The sequence below is a fragment of the Myripristis murdjan genome, chromosome 11 (genome assembly GCF_902150065.1).
Source record: "Myripristis murdjan chromosome 11, fMyrMur1.1, whole genome shotgun sequence".
In the NCBI taxonomy this organism is placed as follows: domain Eukaryota; kingdom Metazoa; phylum Chordata; class Actinopteri; order Holocentriformes; family Holocentridae; genus Myripristis; species Myripristis murdjan.
The window spans coordinates 10,364,024-10,385,310 of NC_043990.1; the positions used below are offsets into that span (position 1 = coordinate 10,364,024).

At 41.7% G+C, this 21,287-nt stretch overlaps 1 protein-coding gene across 1 annotated transcript; it reads right to left on the reverse strand.

Moving 5' to 3' along the window:
• Positions 1-17,633: 17,633 nt before the first annotated feature.
• On the reverse strand, positions 17,634-21,007 carry edn1 (endothelin 1). The gene is made up of 5 exons (XM_030062905.1): positions 20,820-21,007; positions 20,429-20,579; positions 19,823-19,972; positions 19,401-19,505; positions 17,634-18,725 (listed from the first exon to the last, which is right to left on the reverse strand). The coding sequence occupies exons 1-5, from the start codon at positions 20,878-20,880 to the stop codon at positions 18,587-18,589; spliced, it is 606 nt and encodes a 201-aa protein (XP_029918765.1). The 5' UTR covers positions 20,881-21,007; the 3' UTR covers positions 17,634-18,586.
• Between the last annotated feature and the right edge of the window lie 280 nt (positions 21,008-21,287).

Sequence of the window (21,287 nt, forward strand, 5' to 3'; positions counted from 1 at the left end):
GCCAAAATATTTCACGCTTGGCCAGGCTTTGCCGAAGCTCATTACCCACGTATCTCCAGGGAGGGAGCGAGAGGGAAAGAGTGCTGCCGGTGATACCACCATCAGACCGAGATGAAGAATGTGGATAACAGTGTTTTTAAGGATCTGCCTGCATAGAAAATTAAAAATAACAAATGCCTAAACTGAGTCATCTGGAGTTATAAGATATTTGGCAGGTGTCTGTTTCCAGCAAAGAACCACATTACATATTGTAAGATAAAATCCTTATTTTTCAGTGGAAGTGGCTGTTGGCAAGTACCTCACAATGCAATACATGTCACAACACATGGGTCACAATGCAGTTTGATATCTCGATACCATGCACTTCCACAGAACCAAGTGAAAATATATAAACTGCAGCCTATTGCATAACATCTGGGCAGACTAACACAATATGTACATCATATCATATGATAAATAAGGTAACAAACTGACTCACAATTTGATTGAAAATGTACATGCCAGTTCATTAAAATACAATTAGCGCAATGCACTTACTTGAGGCAGTGCACTAAAATGCGCATAATCAAGTACATAAATGATACGTATCGATATTATGATCCCAAGAATTGACACAGTATTGAAAAAAATAATATTGCAATACTCAACTGTATCATTCTTTAAGTTTACACCAGGCAAAGTATGACAGAAGAGTGCGAAATTCTTTAACTTAAGGTTTTTCATGTGACACCCGCAATTAAAAAAAATCACTTGAGTTGCATGCTGTTAAGACTGACATCAAAGCAGCTCTACCGTAAGCTTTGTATGGACATCTAAAAACTTCCTGTTACCCAATAAACAAAATGCATTGAGGTTAGCAACAGAAATTGTTTGTCATAACTGGCAGGTGAATCATATCGAGCAGGCCCTGCATCAGCCTGCCATTCAACAAGTCAAATGAGTCAGAACATGAGTGAAGCTGAGCTCAATGAATTCATTTTTATCTAATTAAGCCATTTGTACAGAGAATAATGTGTGAACTCCCTGCATGTGTTGGGAGTTTGCAGCGTATGGCTTATTCAGAGGCGTGACCAGAGACCTTTGTCAGTTTTGCAGAGTACCTTTTATGTATTCACTGAGTGTTATTAGGAGCCCCCGAGACCGATAATTAACATGATCATTTTAAGATGTATTTATGAGTGTCTCTGTTCATTTGGTGGAAAATCGTACAATTTTGTGAACATTTTTGCTCAAACTTGTTTAAATTCAGTTTTATGAGTGAGTCAGGAAGGATATCAAAATCAAGGTCGCCTTTAGGATTAAACTGTCTGTTACTTATTAATGATCAATCAATCAGTCACTAATCTGCATATTACGGTGAACACTGAGCATACTGAGACGACCAAAACCGTGTGGCATGTACTTTCCACTAAACTGTTGGTGCACCGCTGGGATCTTAAGCATTTTTTTAATTACCTGGGTTAGACCTCACTGTAGTTACTGTAAACAAGGGGTAATGTTGACATGCGCCAGTTTAAAAAACTGAATGCTTAAATAATAACAGGTTAGTGATGTGCTCTAATCATTGCCAAGGAGAAAATGCTGCAGGCAAACAGACAGTCGAGTGCTTTGGAAGCGCACGGTTCCCACGGCTCCTGGAATTTCGGGAAAGTCAGGGAATTTGATAAATACAAATCATGGTCTTCATGGAATTTTACCAGCCTCATCCATCAAGCTTATATTTTCTGCTGTGTTCGCATTTTGCAGAATGCAGAACTGCAGAATGAAACAAAATAATAAACTACAATGCTGGATGAGCAAGGGGGAAAAATAAATAAAAGAAAAAAAATATGGTAAAGGTCATGGAAAGTCAGCTTTTTAGAAAGTCATGGAAAAGTCAAGGAATTCTACATTTGACAAGCAATGGGAACCCTGATGGTTTTAGTTTGCTAAAATCACTATACACATTGCCCACTATGAATCCAGTTATTAGCAGTTATAACATCATGATAATAAGCAAAAGTTTAAATTTAAACAAGCATGCTCCTGAACTGTGAGCCTGAACTTTTACAGGATCATCTGTGAGCCCACTTCACTTGATTTTCACTCGACCCCACGCTGGCACTTAACACTATAACCTCTGCGGTCGAGTTTTTTTTTTTTTTTTCCTTCCCTCGCTCACTACATTCCCCTCTTTCTTTCAGTCTTTTGTCCCGCACTGTTGTCCTCACCGTCCTTTCAGTGCAATCTGCTCGTTTCAGGTTCAGCAACCAACAAGCAGAGGGGATCAGACACAACGGTGTGAGTCTGAGAAACACGCTTCAACTTGGTCAAAATGCAGGGAGTGCTAGACCTTCACCAGTTTGAAAAAGAAAGTGTTTTTTTTTATTATATACCGGTATTTATGTTATCAAAATTTTAATCAGTCGCTCTGTTCACAGTTGGCAAACAAAGTACATCAGATAGCCATCCAGCTGTATCCAACCACAGAAAAATACAAGTGTAAACACACCCAAGAAATATTTAAAAGCAGGCTGATTGTTTCTGCACTTAGAGATACAGAAAAATAAAAATGATAGATTGAAATATTGAAATGCTTCTTGTAGAGAGAGGGCGTTAGTGATATTTGAGTTAGGTTTTGACTCATTACATGTGGAGTATAAACTATTAACTAACTAACAAACTAGCTGGCCGTTTGATCGATTTATCAGTCTGATAATTATACAAGAGGCATTTGTTCCCTGATTGTATGTAAAGAGAGTAAAAGAGAGTAAAGTTTGATCGGTTTCCTCCAGGTGTTTTGTCGTTGCGATGCAGCACAAAAACTGCAGTGAAAATGTGGGACTTGGGTGTCACAAAAGCTGTAGCTGTGTGTGCACGGAGCAGACGGTTTGGAGAGGAGTAGGGACTGAAGCTCGTCCACTGCACCTTAAACTGTCACATCATCAGCTCTCTTTCATTCGCCGCTGCTCCTAAAACGAAACAAGCCACTGAGGTGACGAGAGACATCAACGTTCCTCGGGCTGTTTTTATTCTGGAGAAATTACTCCCATCCCGCCAAAGGACATTAGTTGTTGCTTTTTTGGGTCTATGGACGCCTCATTAAGAATAACAAACAAGTTGTCCAGATAAAGCCTGGTCTAAAAGCTGCTATTTCATCATGCCGGGATCATCCTGGCAGTGCACTTCCTGAGGCAGATAAGTGGTTAACTAAGAGGCTGAGAGAGGGGGAAGAGAGCAGCCCGTCCTTCAGCTTCATTCACAACACCACAGCCACTCTGCGTCCTCCTCGTCTGTACTTTTTGGCAAATGAGCATGAACGGGAAATTTACGTCGATTTTGTCCGGATGTCTGCATTGCCGCGAGCAGAATGTTGATATGAGGTGTTTAGCTAAGGAGATAAAAGGGCCGAGCCGCAGACGGCAGCCTCGACAACATAACAGGACTGAATGGCAGCAAATGTGTTGAGACAGGATACACTCGGCTAAACAAATAGGACCCGCACATTGATAAATGTATCACAGAGCCACTATCACTCCCACTCACGCCGGAGGACAACACAACCTCGCTGCCCCTCTTACAATCTTGAAATTCCAAACTCAAACGGTGTCATAACTCGATGTGCATCTTTGAAATGCTGCACGTATGTCAAATTGTTCAAAAAACATGTGGCTCATTAGGTTATTGCTGTAATAACACGAAGGTCTTTGTGTTACGCTTGGCCTTTGGACAGCCGGTGAACTTCAGTTCTTAAAAATGTGGTGGGTTGTGAATTTTGTTTCCTGTTTTTGACCTAAATAAAACCGAGCTGGCGTGACTGAGGATATTGTGTCCCGGGACAAAATAAGGTCTTCCGAATAGACTTAAAATAAATAAAATCCAGGTAGACTATAATTGGATTATCATTAATAGTTACTGAGGGTTCCCACAGGTCAGGGAAATTTGAAAAATCAGTTCCAGATAGAGGAATTTAGGGAATTTAATGAATTCCTGGGACAAATTGTGGATTTTTTCATCTTTAAGTTAAAAAATCAGTGACTAGTATTTCACCAAATGTAATATTTATTTGCCATTGTGTTCACATCACTACTCCCACATGTTTTAAATTTAAGTCAAGGATAAAAAACGTCATGTTACATTTCTGTAGGTCTTGGAAATTCTACATTTCAGTCACGGGAGGTCACGGAAAATGTCACAGAGAGGGAACCCTGCTCGCATAGATTTGGTGCTGCCTGGCCATACTGTACTAGTCTTCAAAGAAAAAGCCGATTGGAGTATTGGGAGCGACCGCTATACAACACAATAGCACAATGTTGTGACTGACCTCTATTCACTGATGTATTTACCCCCCTCGTTCAGGAAAAGCCCTTTGAAGAAATCTTTCCAAGACTCTGTTTATAACGCTATAAAAGCAGAGAGTATAAAAAGGAAAAGCACCGATAAGATCACGCTTATCACATTCATCAAACTACAGTAGAAATACTTGGCATGCCATCTTTCTGTTGTGAACAAAGGATGCTTCCATGATGACCACCAGAGGAGGTTTTCCTACGCAGCTCGGCCTTCGCTGTTTTTTTTCCTCCTCCACTTCGCTGATGGTGGTCTGCTCTTTGCCACACAGGTTTCTCTGTGGGGCAAAAGTGTGATGACCTTTGCGGAAAGGAGTGGATATTTAGGGGTCAGGAGGAACTATACAGGCCTTACTCGGCTCTCGAATGACAATGGCAAATATACGACCCTATTAGATGGCTGTAGTGTTGAGCAGAGACGAAATGAGAGAAAAAAGGGGACTAAGTACGTCAAAACAAGATTGTGAAAAGTCAGTGGTGCCACTGTTCAGTCTTCTTGTGAGTTAGTTATAAAATTTTGATGCCTGAACGAGGTCTAATTACAAAGCAGATGAGCTAAAATTGCCATTTCAAAGACAAAATCAGAGAAATTACATCAGCGTGCTAATAAAATGCTCTGCATAACCAGACATGGGAGGCCATCTGCTATAATGTGGCACAGAGCCGTGTAATTCACAACCAGCCAGACAAGTTTGTTTGCTTTTTCATGAGAAGTGCATCATCATTTACCGCAGCGCTGGGCGAGGCAAATTAATTTTCATCATATGTTGGCCATTTTATTTGTTTGCATAAGAGAAAGCGACATAAATATCAGTGGTTGCTAGGCGTCCAGTGCACGAAATACTGCAGGTGGACCGAGCATAATACAACTTTGACATCTGTTGATGAAGTGTTTTTTTAGTGTGCTGGCTGTCAGATGAGCCACATGATTTGCTGCTGTCACACACAGAAGCACAGGGACTGAAAGGAAGACAAAGAGCAGTGATGGTTGTTATCGCTGAATAAACTCTCGGTGACACGGAGCCACACAACCTGCTCTGCGTTCAGCCACACAAACTGGACAAAAGAGCTGACAATAAAATAAATTTGGGCTTTACTATTTTTGGACAGGATTAGGCGGTTAATCTCTTTTGTTTATTTGTCAGAGTCAAATATTTTCAGATTTGTAGTTTTACAGGGCATAATTTTACAGCAGCATAGGCTGGGAAATATTCCAAGGAAAAAAAAAAAAAACTCTGAATTTCCGAGATTAAGGTTGTAAATTTATGAGAAAAAAACTCACATAATCTCTGATATTAAAGTGGTAAATTTATGAGAAAAATCTCACAAATTTATGAGAAAAAAACCCTAAAATTCTGATATTAAAAAGTCACAAATTTATGAGAAAAAAACTCAGAAAAAATTGTCTCTATTTTTTTATACTACTTTTATGATACTATACTAAGAACCAAGAACCAGATTCAGCAAAGTGAAGCGATAAATAAATTGATAAATAAATTAATTAATAAAATAAATAAATATATATATTTAAAAAAAGAAACTTTTTTCACATAAATTTCTGACTTTTAATCTCAGAATTTTGAGTTTTTTTTCTCAGAAATTTGGGATTTTTTAAAATGAATTAATTTAAAAACTTTTTTACTCATGAGCTCATATTTCTTTAACGTTTTCTCATAAACCAACACCGTAATTTTTTTCCTCCCACAATGGCCCTAATACGCTGTCGTAGATTCAAGAAGTGAAATTAAAACAATGCCAAAATAATCACTCAGACATTTTGTATAGTGAAATTAATCCATTCCTCATTTGCTCAGTGGGCCTCCTGGAGGCCCCTCAAGGACCCATGAGTGGCCCCTGGACCTCACATTGAGAACCTCTGGTGTATGCCACTCATACATGCAGCTGAAAACCTCACAGTTGAAACACACACACACGCACACACTTCTGTGCTACGGTGACATGAGCAAGTGAGCTGTTATGGAACAAGGCGCTCAGTGTTTACGATCAGTTGAAGAGCAACAGTTTTATTTGAAGTAGTCATCAAAAGGAGCCATGTTTTGGTACAATATGTTATATCAGAGCACCACGCTCCTCCAATAATTTGCTTTATTACAGCACCCGAATTGCAGACCAAAACAAAAACTTCCAGAGAGCTAACCGAGTCTAATTCCTTATCTGCGGGCGGCGACATGTCAGATAGTCTCAGAGAGCGTGTGGGGTCACCTTAGCACCTACAAACCGCAGGTGCTCCAGTATCTCGCAGCTGCGTCCCACCAGCCGATATACAGTAAGGCTTCACCTTCGCTCCAGACGCTGCTCTTTTATCAGAACGTGACTTGGTCCTGTAAATATTGCCACACAGCTCGATTGTGGCCTTTTAAAGTTTGAATGTCTCTAAAGGGCAGCGGCAGCACAATTGCTACCCTCCCGCCTCCGGTCCCAGAGCTCGCCCTCCATATTTCTCCACCGCCAGTGAAGGTTTGACGATTGGAGGCCATTCAGAGCAGCAGAGGATTAGGCTGACCCTGTTGTTCCCCTGCACCTCCCTCTCTGCCCTGAGGCGTGTCCCCGCAGGGAGGGTCATCAAGGCCTGAATGGCATCCCAAATAGCCCTCATAAAGGCACCGTGGGTTCAGGACCCCAGAGGGGATCAGGTAGTGAGACAGGGGCCGGCGGACGAGGCTGAGCTCGCACCGCGCATGAAAGCTTGGAGGGAGAGCGCTGCTTCCTCTCCGTCAGTCAGACCTGAAAGGAAACAGGAGGTTATGCCATCGTTTTGTGGCCAATTTCACAGCCAAAACCAAACGATTGGCTGTGCTGGGAAGGAACTTACCCCCATGACTGTGTCAGAGTTTACATTGCTTCTTAGGATTGAGAAATTTGGCTTTACAGCATCATAGAAATAATTTAGTTTGGTCCAAAATGACATGTATTGGTAAATAAATGGCACCAATATAAAATTATACTGTTACAGCGACATTAATCCATGCTTTTCCCCCATTACTACTTATTACAGTATTTACTACCCAGAGCTTTTAGTCTTAAACTTTAATGTCAGGCTAAAATTTCACTTCCAGAACAGAGTGTAAGTGGGTTTACTATCCACTGCACTGAATTTACCTGCAAAACTTTAAATCAGAGTGTGATGGTATTGAGCATAACGGGTAACTGTAGCAAAGTGATAAATTGTTTTTCAGGTCATTGAGAGAAACAGTCATTGTTGAATCAAGGAATGAATAATGGTCAACAGTGAAACTGAAATGTACAGTAATTGAGTGTTGAGCAATACGGCCCCTGAAATAAAGCAACCCACCTAAAACTAACAGCCAGGAGACAAAGGACGTGTGTTACTCACCATCCTAGTGTTGTCGGGTCATGCCTCTTCTTAGGAATTGTATAACGTCATTTGTCATAAACATGGGCTCTGGGTCAGGCTCAGCTGTTTGTCCATCTATCTCTTGTGCACAATATCTCAGTCGCCAGTTGTTTACCTGTTTTGGTGAAACTTGAAAGGACAATGCATCTTGTTGTTGTTTGTTTCTCTGGTTTCTGCCTCTGATATATGCAGGACGACATGTTTACTCTTGCCAGCCTTCACTACTCCTGCTGTTGCAGGAGTAGTGAAGGCTGGGTAACGTATCAACATTACAGCAATAGTGTGATATGAGACTGGATATCGTCTGGGATTTTGAATATCACAATATCGTTCATTTAATAAAAGGACGCAGTTTTCTGAACTTGTAGCTGTTCTGCCTGTTTGGTCTGTGACTTTCTGACTTTGTGAAATCTCTTGTGTCTTAAGGTCTTATGAAAGCAACAGTAGTCATCCTTTCACATCAATTTCACACCACACACTGAGAAACATGTTGCTCACTTTTAATAGAAGTCAGTATAGTGTGGCTTTATTTTTTTATTTTTTTTAGATCTTTGACCAAATACCTCAACACTGTCAGAAGTGGAAGTAACTAATTACATTTACTCATGTTACTGTAATGGATGAGCTTATTTGTGTGCTTAAGTCAGTAATTTTACTTTTATTGAAGTACATTTTTGCTTGAGTATTTTACTACCATTACAGGGAACAAATGACCATTGACAGATTCTAGCAGCTTTCACAATAAAAGCTCAGTCAGCAGAGATGAGAAGAGGAATCTGCTTCTGCTTTGTTGGCTTGACTTTTGGTCATTTTCCAAATTTCGCATTAAAAGCTGCACAATGAAAATCTGCAGCTAGGGCCATTTAGACTCAACTGGCAAAAAAATGTGGAATAATATTAGTGAGTTAGTGTGATGATGAGAGCCATGTGGATTCAACCATCTTAATTACGTACTTATTCCACATGTGTCAGTTGAGTCTACAGGCTCCTCAGCTCAGTTTAGTGTAATACCCCTTTAAATCATGTAGTTTGCAGCGTGTTCTCTCCTCCTTTTCTAACTGCATGCAAAAGATCACAGCGAACACAGTTACTGTTTGGAAAAAGAAACTGGCAGGACATTTTAAATGAGACACTTTTTACTTTTTCTCCAGTAGATTTTTACGGCACAACCTCAACTTCTACTGCAGTCAAATATCAGCAAAGTAACTGTACTTCTACTCGAGAATTTGTAGTATTCTTTCCACCACTGCATACTGTGATATTTGATTTTCTTGATATCACCCAGCTATAGTAGTAGCAGTAACAGCTGTAGTTGTAGAAGCAATAGGATACATAGTAGTAGTAGAAGTAGTTGTGTCGGTATCAGCATTATTTTATTATTGTATTGCAGTTTTACAGATACACTACAGTCGTGTGTGACATCAGAGGTGATTTTGCTTTGTTGAGTTGTGGTGATCCTCCATGTTGTTTGGGTTACTCGCGACAGATACGTGTCAGCGATCAGCTGACTCACTCTGTACTGTCACAGATAGAGTTCTTTGTTTGGGGACGACATTTCGCAGGTGCACACAATCTTGTTTTGGTTCGGGCAGTTAGAAATAAAGCAGTGTGGAAAAGAGCATACGACACAGCCACAGAGCAAAGTGACAAAAGACTGCGCCCTGGTCGGAGCTGGACTTGGACGTGACAGAGTGACGGCAGAACATGTAAACATCTCTCATTTAGTGCCCGTCACTCCACATGCGTGTGATTCTGTCTGTCTGGTATGCGAGTGGGGATGTGGGAGCCGAGGTGGAGACTGACGGCCGGATTGGGAAATGGGACAGAGGGTAGAAACAAATATGTCTGGAATGTGTTGCATCTCATTTGGGGAATATGCCATTACTCAGGTAGATAAGCAGAGACAGATATAGAGAGCAGAGCAACTTTCATAACAAAAGTTATCAGGTAACAGGTACAGGAATTACTCCTTTTATCAGTATTTAAGTGACCCTTTAGCCTTGCAGATAATTTTCAAGGATCTTAGCCAGACTGTTTGCATTATATACATTTACAGTGACTACAGTAATGGAGGCTTAATGGGTTCAAGGCTGTAGGTCATGTCTTCGGTGTGGCTTATTTTCAGGTTTGAGTTATGTGTCTGAGATTAAATATTCTGCACAGTTGGAAGTTGCAGTTATGTAATGCTGAATCCTTGAGAACGTGTTTTGGAAAGTAATTCCCTACAACAAACCGCGGTGAAGCCGATTAATACCACCAAGGTTAGTCATAATTTTGAGGTTTCCATGAGATGTGTGTGTGTGTGTGTGTGTGAGAGAGAGAGAGAGAGAGAGACAGAGAGAGCGAGATGGGATTAGCCATTCCTTTCTAGAGGATCTGTTCGACACTAATATTGAGGTTCATCCTTTGGAAAGTGCATATTAATGTGTATGTGTGTGTGTGTGTGTGTGTGTGTGTGTGTGTGTGTGTGTGTGTGTGTGTGTGTGTGTGGTTGTGCACATAAACTGGTAAGAATCCCTGCATTTGGGTTCATGTGTGTGATCAGCACAGTGCCCTCAGTGAGCAAAACTGTCTGATAACTGTCCTTTTTTTCTTACTTCTTGTTCTGCTTTAAGATTTGCTCTTAATAAAAAGTGCATTATTAGTAAAAACAACAACAACATTAGTAATATTATTTATTTAGTTAGTTAGTTATTAATTTTTGTTGATCCCTGCAGCCAAATTTTCTTTTCTGTTTTAATGCCTCCTGCACCACAAACACAGCAGAGCAGGATGCAGGTTGAGCGGCAGAGCAGCATCCCTGCAGCTGGTTGGTGTTCAGTGTCTTGCTAAAGGACACTTCAGCAAGATGGATGTCCGCCACGGGGGTTTGAACCCAGGCCCTCTTAAGTCAGGGGGTTTTGGACCTTTTCATGTTGTGGACTTCCAAGTTAAAGCACTAATGCCCCTTTCGAGGTGATTTTGCTCCGGGGATCTATGCTATGCTGTGAAAAGAGATTTTGGTGTGTTAAGTGCTAAATAGTTCAATTGTCTTACTTGAACACTGAGAAATAGATTCAATGTGGTGACATTAAATGTGAAAAAAAATGTCTTAATTTGTAGAGAATTGAATTATAGTGAAATTAAATGATAACTGTTTGCGGAGGACCCCCATGAAAACCTTCAAAGACTCCTACAGGTACCTAAACCTCACTTTGAAAACTACTTCTTAAGAATGTTCCCTATTCTGTCTATCACGGTGAGAAATCATTAGAAATAAATATAGAAGTATGAAGGAGCCGTGCCTTTGCAACTATTGTCCAAACATAGATTAATCCTCCATGTTGATATGTTTTAGGCCCAAAAGCGACGACTGTCTCTCTCTGCATCAAATCACCTTGGAAACAGTTGAATTTCAACAGGCTGTGTGTGCACCGTGGGCCTCGTCACCTGTAGGCGCCACAGCTCTTTCTTGTGAATGCACTTTGCATGGACCTGTTGGCCTGCACCGCTCCTCACTTCAAAGAGGCTGGGTGTTTACATCCCGGTTGCATCCACACCGCGCCAGTGCTTACATGTCAGCGATCCCCTCATTCCTGCGAGATCCCGTATTTTGAGAGCCCATTCTACTGCACATCCCGTATTGTTGTTGCTCCCATATTTCCCTGCCTCAGGATGGGATTAAATGTATGACCTTCCACTGAACTACACAGAGCCAAGTGAGCACGTCAAACAAATTTCAGCTTGCAACCATGTTGAAGTCTACACTGGCCAGCTTCTTTTTTTTTTTTTTTATTTTTTATTTCTGTTAATTCTGCACCAGCTAGTCAACTCATTCTATGAATTCTGCTTCAAACACCAGAACAAGCCTGTGACTGTGTTATTCTTGTTGCAACAAAGGCTTGGAAAGAGGTCTGACTCTTAACACAACATTAATTATGAGCATAACTGCGTCAACATTTCATGTAATCAGATTGGCCCTGGATTAGCACTCAAATACTTCATGATGAATGATTCAAGAATATTCTCTATTGCACTGTTTTTCTTTAGGCAATATCAACACTAATGTGCAAAAAAATACCGCTGAATTTATGAGTCTGAGTAATTGTATCCACAGATATTAGGAATTCTGTCTCTGCCCAGTAAAATCGGTGGCCTTTCTTATCGTTTTGGTTGTGAATGATGTTGGATGCAGCCACAAATTGTTTCACTGACAAAGGAGGGGCGCGCAAAATTCCAAGCTCCGACATGAACAATCATCTTGGCAGGACCATAGACAATGAAAGGCCGTGCTGAAGAGGATGATGATGGAGTATTAAAAAGAAATGACACAATGAGTCTAACCCAGAAGTTTATCACTTGGCAGCCGTCCCGTCAAAACAACAACCCAGGGATCTTGGTGTTGCTGTTGTCCCAGCCCAGGTTGGCTGTTGTTGGCAGCGTGATAGAGAAGACTGTGAATGCATGCCCAGTTTGTGCCCTTATTAACAGATTGAGTGATGCATGTTATTTGGTCAATGACAGCCTCGTAAACAGCGTGAGGCTGTTGTTAAAACAAGGATGCTACTGTTCTTCAGGTTGGATTCCAAAATGCCGGAGGGGAAAGGCAGAAAAATGATACCTGGTAATTGTTAGTTGATATATTTCCTCAAATTAATTTGAATGCAACCCCATTGCTGCAAGTACAAATTTGATTGTTTAGCACAGAGCATAAAATGTGTTTTTTAACCAACCTATTTTGAAGACGGAGGTGCAGATTTGACATGTTGCATGCATTATAAAGCCGTAAGTGACAGCGGTGTAAATCACTGATAAGCAAACAATTGTGCAGGGATTGCAACACACACTGTTATTATGAAGCAAGTGTCTACTGCTCAATTTACACTGCGACTACTGACCTCATTTAACCTTTATGTGTTGGTCTGAGAGAGAAAGGCAACGGTTGAAAACTAAATACTAAATATTAAATACTACTACAACTATTACTAAGAATAATGATGATGACGGTGATGATAATCTTCATTTATAAAGCACCTTTTTGCTTTGAAACAGAGTTACAAAGTGCCTTGCAGTATAAAATGGCAGTAAAAAGTACAATACAAATAAAAGGGGATAAAAACAACAATAAAAGTGATGACAAGGATAAAATGGGGGGAGAAAAGCGCAGAAGACGGGGGTAAAAACAACATCGGGGATATCAGACTTAGTTATTTGCCAAAACAGGCGAAGAGAGAGGGACGAATGACAGATCAAGAGCTTAATCTCCACCTGCCTAGCAATGTAAGCAAACACGACGGCAAAGGAGAGCAAAGCAAACAGCAACACAGAAGCTCTTTTACCACAAAGTGTTGCCATGCACGGCACTGTAAATGAGCATGAAACACTTCTCTGTGTATTTTCCTTGGAGAGCCGGTTCAGGTCGAAGCCTATTTGCTCGCAGTGTTGGTTCAGATAATGACATGTTTATTCTAGGCCCAGTATCTCGACCGAGTATTGACAAATATGGCCGTAAGAAAAATATGGGTCAAGATATTTCAAACAAATGCAAGGACAGCTCTATCTGGAGCACATGGTCATCAGTAGAGAAGTGTTTTTGCAGTCGTGATAACAAATGTTTATCAAGTCAAGTGCCAATTTAATTCTATATAAGAATGAATTTGCATGTAAACATACTTGGCCTCTGTTATAAATGCTGAGCGTGACACTAAGTCTGTTTTACGGTGTGAACTCACAGTTCCAAAAATTCGACTACCTGCAGCTAATTCCTCTGTTTGGTGCTTTCACTCAGAGAAAAATTTATCACTGCATAGCAGGCCCCTGGGCTTTTCCTTGTCAGGCAATGAGCAACTTTAGAGAGCTGAATTAGTTCATGTGGAATGCTCTCAGACTAACACCTGCTGAGCACTAAAACAAAAATGCAAATAGTTATGTTTATTTCCATATAGACACATGCTTTACAGAGCATTCATTATTGCATACATCATCCTCCACATGTTAGAGTGAACCTGTGTTGGTGAACATATCTTATTCTGTGATATATTCGTGAAACCTGGTGTATAATTCCTAACGTTCTGAACATTCCCTCCAAATGTGCATATGAGCGATGGATGACAGGGCTCCTACTCGCTTTGATTTCGAGCTACAGTAAGGGTAAGTACAGTCACGGAGGAGCACAGGCTCGACTGCAGACAGAGCTTTGACTGGTTTCGCATTCATGTCTGTCAGCAAAGAATTAAAAAAAAAAAAAAATTAGCAGATATTCCCACAATACTTGAGCAGTCGTCATGTCCCTGATTGAGATGACTGTCTGCAGTGAGTAGCTGGGTGATGGGTGGTGCTGGCAGACAAGAGTGCTGAGAGATACCTGCACAGATTCCCATAATCAGCGTTCTGAGACGTGTGTCATCTCCTTGACTCAGCTGGGAGGATGAATCAGATTCACCCAAAGAGGGGAATCACTTCAGGCTGAAACTGCCCTAATTCTGACTCTCTGTTGCCTCTTGCGACAGATTTCACGGTTGAGGAAGAACAGAGGTAGATGGGGGGAATGGGGGCAAGGTCTACTCCAAACCTTTCTAGCTCCGCTTGCCCCATCATTGGGTTTGTCAGTACAAATGCATGCTGCATGACCTGCCTTTGTTCAAACCCACACAATTAAATTCAAACTTTAGTGGCGATCTCAGGGTTTCCAAAGATACCAAACATGTCCTGCTGAATTACAGGGAAATGTGTATAAAATGATGAACAGGAAATTTAGATATTTTTGTTTCATGTAATTCTGCAACCATGCAACAATGGCATCTTGGGTTTGGATATTTCACTCAGTGTAAGTGTGATGTTTCCTCAATGAAGTGCTGCAACTAGCAGGTACAATATATACATATATGTGCCATTGTTGTTCAATATTGGGAAAAAAAAAACTACTTAAGGGTAATTTTAAGGGAATATCAGAGTTCACAAGGTTAAAAGGGCAACAATACCCCCCGAGCATTCCTGACAGATTTCTCATGGTGCTCAGTTGTCCCAGTGACTCCCGATCACCTATCCAGCCAAATCCTTTGATTGATTCATCCAGCCCAATGTAATTAATCCCCTCTAGTCAACCTACGGCGGGGTTTCGTGAGATGCATTGGCACGGGCAGGCCTTTTAGTTGGAAAACAGGGTGTGTGGAGGTAGCATAGGGCGTTGGTCAGACGTCAGAGGCTGAGGCCAGTCCGCCCCTCCCAGACAATTTTTTCACATAGTCCTATTGTTCAGCTCCTGAGCTCGAGAATTCCTGTCGAGTCGAGGAGATTCCTTGCTGTGTAATGGGCTATTATGTTAGCACTGGGCCTATTCAATAGACTAATGAGTTACGCCAAAAGCTAATGTCTCAGGGGAGTTCCCTGCATAGAGCTGCACAGCTCAGAGGGTTAGTGCCATTGTGCTGGGGCCCCTGGCCCGTCTGCATGCTGTTAACCTCTTCAGGGTCCAGGTACATGGAGAACTTTCTGTTTAGCACTGATTCTGCAGGATTAAAGACCTGATATGCCCAGCGGTGACTCATGCAAGAGAGGGCATATAATGATTTGAAAATAGTGCAGACTGTAGGAGGAGCCAGATGAAAGAAAAACATGCAGCTGTCGCTTTAATAAAGGAGTTCTGATAAGAGGTTATAGAGCTAAAGATGGTTTAAATGGCAGCAGAGAAATGGTTATTCACAGCAGGTTTGCTAAGACAAAGGACTTAAACATGTAGTGGATCACTTCATCTCATATCCTATTGACCATAGTCCTCAGATGACCATATATGGATTAAAAGGCTGAAAGACAGCGATTCTAATTGGACAACCATAGTGTTATATACTCACCTTTTGTCATTATGTAACATATTTTGAACAAATACCTGCTATATCAAGCTTCTATATCATGGTTTCTTGTCAACTTGATAACATTTTCCGCTAGAGATTTAGATATCAGGCTGATCTCATTCCATCTATGGGCTTGTCCATGGATTCCTGATGGCTCAATTCAGTATAATGTTAATGGATCTGAAGTATGGATTCAAATCCAGCCCTCCGCCTTTTGTTGCAGGTTATATCTACTTTTTCCCATTTTAACACCGTCTTTAGTCTATATGCTATCTGCTGAGGCACACATGTCTTACAATTGCCCTGCAAATAAAGTAGGTCTGTCTGGAAAATATTATACCACTATTGTTATTGGCTTCTGCACACAGGAGGACATGAGATTATTTTGTAGAATAAACCGGGGGCAGAAAATTTGCCATGGATTTGTTTGCTAAATGGGCTGGTTAGATAAGACTTTTCAACCAATTTGTATTGGACTGTTGGCTGCTGCCAGCTCAAGCAGCTCTCCGATGAGTGATGGGAGCAAGTTTGAGACAAACAAATGTTTGAACTGAGAGGACATCTTGTATAACATTCATCACACACAAAGAGAGATTTAAATGGACAAATTTGACAGACTGAAGCGAAGAATTCACACTGCCTTAATCTCTGCTTTATGACTCAAAAAAAAAAAAAAATGCTTGAGGTGATAAAGAATGACTTTTAAGGACTGTCTACTTTGAAGTTGGAATTAAAATAGTCTGGCATGTGAACTAAATCCCTAAACTCCCTTCTCCTGGCTGCAATACCATAAACAGTGTTTTATGCTGTAATGCAACAGGGAGCCATCTTCTGCTATGTGCTGCAGTGATGCCTGATAACCAGAGGGCTGCTGGTTATTGATAAACAGTTCAATTTAGATGAAATATTTAAAGTCTCCAATACTTTATGCAAGCAAAATCCACATGCATGAAGGAATGTACAGCCTTCCTGATTTATGGTTTAAGTGTGAATTTCTAAACTGTGTCCCTCGAACTATAATCAAGCTCCTTGCTGAAGTCTTAATAAGGCAGTCTTCACAGAAAGGCTAGCAAGACGGGAGGATAGTAGTGGCTGATTGAAAGGAGATGAAATCGAGGATATAAGCAGAATTGTCAGGAGGCTGTGGTGCATTGTGAGAGAAAAAAACACCGACACATGAGATCCTTGAGGCACAGTATGGGGTGAACAAGGGGCAGTAGTGGTAAATAATGGCCTTCATCACCTATAATCTTCAGAGGGGAGAGGGAAGGTGGATCTCTAAAGGACGAGGCAGGTATAGGAAAGAGAATAACCTCAGAGTGACTCAGCTTTAATTGAGACTGGCAGGCATTAGATTTTTGCTGAGTCACATGTCAGCAAAAACCAAAGGAGTTTTGGTTGGAGAGGACCAACTGGCATAGATGATATCAAGTCTTTAAAAAAAAAAAAAAAAAAAAAAACACTGAAAGGGAACATTGTGTTTGATACTCCTTTGAAATCCAAAACACCTAGGCTGAAAGAAATTTAAAATCCACTTTGAGATGCTTTAGAAATTGCAGTGTATACATTGGTTTGGCACCGAGATAAAAGCAGGGGTTAGTGGGTTTTTATTGCACTTTGCCTTGCTGGCTTCCACATCAACACTGTGCAGTCATCACATCTGGCTGAGGCTCTCTCTATCTCACTGTCTCACACCCGCAGAGTCTCTCTCTCCCTCTCTCACTGTTTCTTTTGCTCTGTTTTGACCTACTTCAAATCTTCCAACACTGTGAACTCAAAAGGCTGCCTTTTTATGCACATAATTCATGTATCTCATTATTCACAAATGACTGGTCTGTGCGATACCTGTGTGTTGACAGTGTTAGTGAAGATTAGGGCTTTTTTTTCCCCTCCGTGGTGATTATTCCTGGTGTTCTCATTTCCCTATTCCAAGATAATTATCTCCCACTTTAGTTGTTGAAACATTGCCTTTCTAAGGTCACTGGCCTATTTCAGCTTCAAAGATAAAAATCCAGTGCATTTGAAACATTGCAGAGAATACAAAACAATAAGAACGAAGGAGTTTGATTCAGTGTTTTTAAATAAGCATGTAAAAATTTATTTGTCAATAGGTTTGCCAGGATTTGGCATTTTGATGAGAACACATTTCATTGAAATGACAAAGCAAAATATGACACAATGGACCAATATGGCCAGTAAACATGAATAAATAAAAACAAAGCACATACTTGCAACAATGTGCATAAAATATTTAGTGAAGAATTAAATTACAATATATGTAGAGAAATCTGTGATGATAGATGAGTTTGACGTCAGCAAGAAAAACTCCCAAGAGCTATTGCATAGTTACAGTGACCTGTGTCCTGTGTTATGTAAATGCAGTAACTGGTTTCAGTCAATTACAAAACAACTTGCGCACGACGATGACAAAGCACATAATCATATACAATAGACAGCCTGACAGTGTCTCAATGCAAATGCACAGGAGAGCATATTGGTATGTTGAAATGTAAGTAGAACAGCCTCATCCATTCATGCCAGAGATTCATTTTCTGCAGTAGGCTTAGAGGAATTAAAATTAGTCAGTTCTCCCAGTGAAAGTCAGTGTTGTGAAATTCCACTTGATGGTCTTTTGGGTTTGAAGGAGTGACGCCATACAGACACTGACCAGAGAGCCTCTCATATGACCATGACACCTGAAAAGACCAGTGAAAGTCCTTGGTTTAGTAAGCCAGGGTCAAGTCTTCAGTTCAGCTTATCTCTCCCACCTGAACGCCCTGGATTGTCTCTGACCTGGTGTCATCTCTCTGGGGTGCAAAACCAGCTTGGTGGTAAAATGCACTGTGCACTACCAGCAGCAGACACTTCATAACACCACAGCTGCTGAAGCCAACATGGAGTTTCAGTTCGCTGGCCTTGTGTGGACTGTCCAATGCCTTTCTGAGGGGCCGCTGCACATGGCCCCCTAATGGCAGATGGCTGGAGAGAGGTTCCATGCTGCATGAAATCCCTTCCCTCTATGTCTGACAAGGTGTGCAGGTCATCCGTCTCCTCTAGGAAGCTGTGCTCTCCCCCTCCCAGGCTCTTGTCCTGTGGCGCTGTCTCACCCTCCACTTCTCCAGCAGCAGATGTGTTTTCAGCACAGCCCTGAGCGCTGAAGGCGACAGCGGTCTCTTCCTGCCATTCTTCATCCTGCAGACAGAGACAGATAAGGAAGCCAGTCAGCATTCTGACATGCAGACCATCAGTTTCTCAGGTTATGTAAAAAGGTAAGACTATACAGCAGGGCGGATTCAAGCTGCCAGTCACTCAAACCCAAATCATCAAGCATGCTGAGTGTCATGCACAACAGCCTTTGGAGTGGGCACAGCAGATTGAAGTTTATGTTTCCATGCATTAATGTGTCAGAGAGTGGAGATGCGCGGCGCCGCACACTGTGAGTGCGCTTGATTTTGAAACGTGATGGTACATGAGTGGAGCTGTGCCAGAGAAGGGCTCTATTACCCACATCACTTTGACAGCTCGGTGAAGGAAATTGATACAATTTGCTTTTGGGAAATTCCATAAAATGTCACGAGTTTACCCTGCCCCAGAAAGAAAAATAATCTTCCATCATAATATATGGAGAATTCATGGCTTGAGGGGTGGTAATCATGAACTGTGCGCCTGTGGGATGCCTGCTCAACACGTGCCATTTACATTTATCTCGCAGGCTCACTGGTTTTACTCACTTAGAAATTATGTGCCCTGAGATATTTTGTCCCACAAAAGATCTCTGTGTTGCGTGAGGTTATAATTATCGTGTCCATTTATTTTGCAAATAGACCTGTGGTATTCGCCCTCTTCAGTCTGAGCGGGTTGTCTTACCTTTTAATCCAGCCCGCCTTGGCTGCCAGCCTGTGTTTGCACTGCGCCTCAGCACAATCATCGCCCTCGGCAGAGAGGATCACCTTGTCTGGCGAAGTCTTATATCTGTGGGCAAAAGTGCACAAGACGTGAGAATGGAGTCATGTTTCAATTATTCAGCCCGTGGTTTCGAAACATTAAGGGGCATTTAAGTAGCAAAGCTTGTTTGCACATGTGGTGGAAACAGAGTGAAAAGAGAGTGTGAGAGGGAGAGCAGGAGAAAGATGGATTAGACGACAGCCTAAGTAGCTCACTGACAGTGCGCACACAACAGGCGCAAGGCGTTGTGTTACCGGCACATGCGCTCCTCGGGATGCAAATAGCCAAAGTGCGCGTGGGACAAGCTCGAACTGAGATAAAATGCAACATTACATAATTTGTACCTGAGGGGCTTTTCCACATGGCAGAAGCTGGTGCAGGTTTGGTCGTTTTCACGGAGGCACTTGCAGCGAAGCCCCGAGTCGGTTGCCATGGAGTCGGCGACCGCGCGCCTCATCCTCGGCGCGTTTCCCAGTCCGTAAGAGACCACGCGTCTAGAAGAAATGGACACACAATAAATTAGAAGCAAGAAATGACCGACAATATTTCGATGTAAAAAGCGTTGTGCTGTGTATTCAGAAGTAATCCATCACTCGGTGTAAAGTAACTCAGCGGCTTACAAGCCCTGGAAGCAGTGGCGCGTTACACAATGGACAGTAAATTACTTTCCCGTTACATCGCCCCAAAAAGTGACCATCGGTCTCTTTCCCTTCATAAATCAGGTTAAATTAGTAAGTGGCATCTCCGGGGAATCAGGCTTTACCCCCTTTTGCCTCTCTAAACAAATCAGCTTCCATATGATATTTAGAAGGAACGCCTACAAAGTAACGACTTTTATGAGTAGATATGACACTGAAATAGTCATTCTAAACTGAGTTCCTGCAACTATACTTGCTGCTGGGGAAGTAAAGTTAACATTATCACAATTATATGCAGTAAAGGGGGCTTACTCAGGTGTGTTGACCCAGATGATGTCCAGGTGGCAGAAGTAGACACACTCCTTGTCCAGGAACGTAGCGCAGGAGCAGCGCTTGGTCCTCACATGGCGCCCCGGGGTGGCAGCGGGGGCAGCGGGTGTCTCGCCAGCTGGTGCTGATAGGACTGCAAATAAAATCAGCAAAAAAGAGTCCTTTAGGTTTCGTTTGTTGAGTAGATATTTGGGCGCAGAGATCATCTATAGGTATGAACAATATTGTGTCTTATAATTATCCTTGTGAAAAGGTAGCCTAGTAATCAAATTTTAAGCTGTTTCTTATAACTCAATTATAAAAGTTTTCACACGAGTGATAAAACATGTCGATCAGTTCAGACAACTAAAAAGTAAGCCTTGCCAGAACTCACCTGTGTGCAAAATCCCAGAATACATCACTGACAACATGGAAAGCAAAAAGTGTAAATCCATTTTTTTTCTTTTTTAATTTTAAATTTCCTTTATCCTTTTAGATTAAAAATGTTCACGAAAATCAATAATCCTCGAGTGGCAAATTCCAGCGGGAAACCAAAGAGCAGAGCTTCAGTTTGCGTCCCCAGCGCGCATAGACATTAGTACGCAGTCTGTTTGACAGTGCGGCTCCACATGTGCAGCCCTTTGACTTTATACAAGTGCTTCCCACCTCCCCTCCTCCTCCTGCAGTCCCGTGTTGAACAGTTTTGTCCTCTGGCTGATTCCCAGACAATGCTGTTTGTTAATAGTCACTGATAAGCAGTCGTGCAGGCCAAGATAAGGACTTTGAAAATTCCTCGGTTCCGAGGTATGGGATGGAGGAGACGCCGGGTGACTGCGACCTGTGCCAAACTCTTATTGGAGTA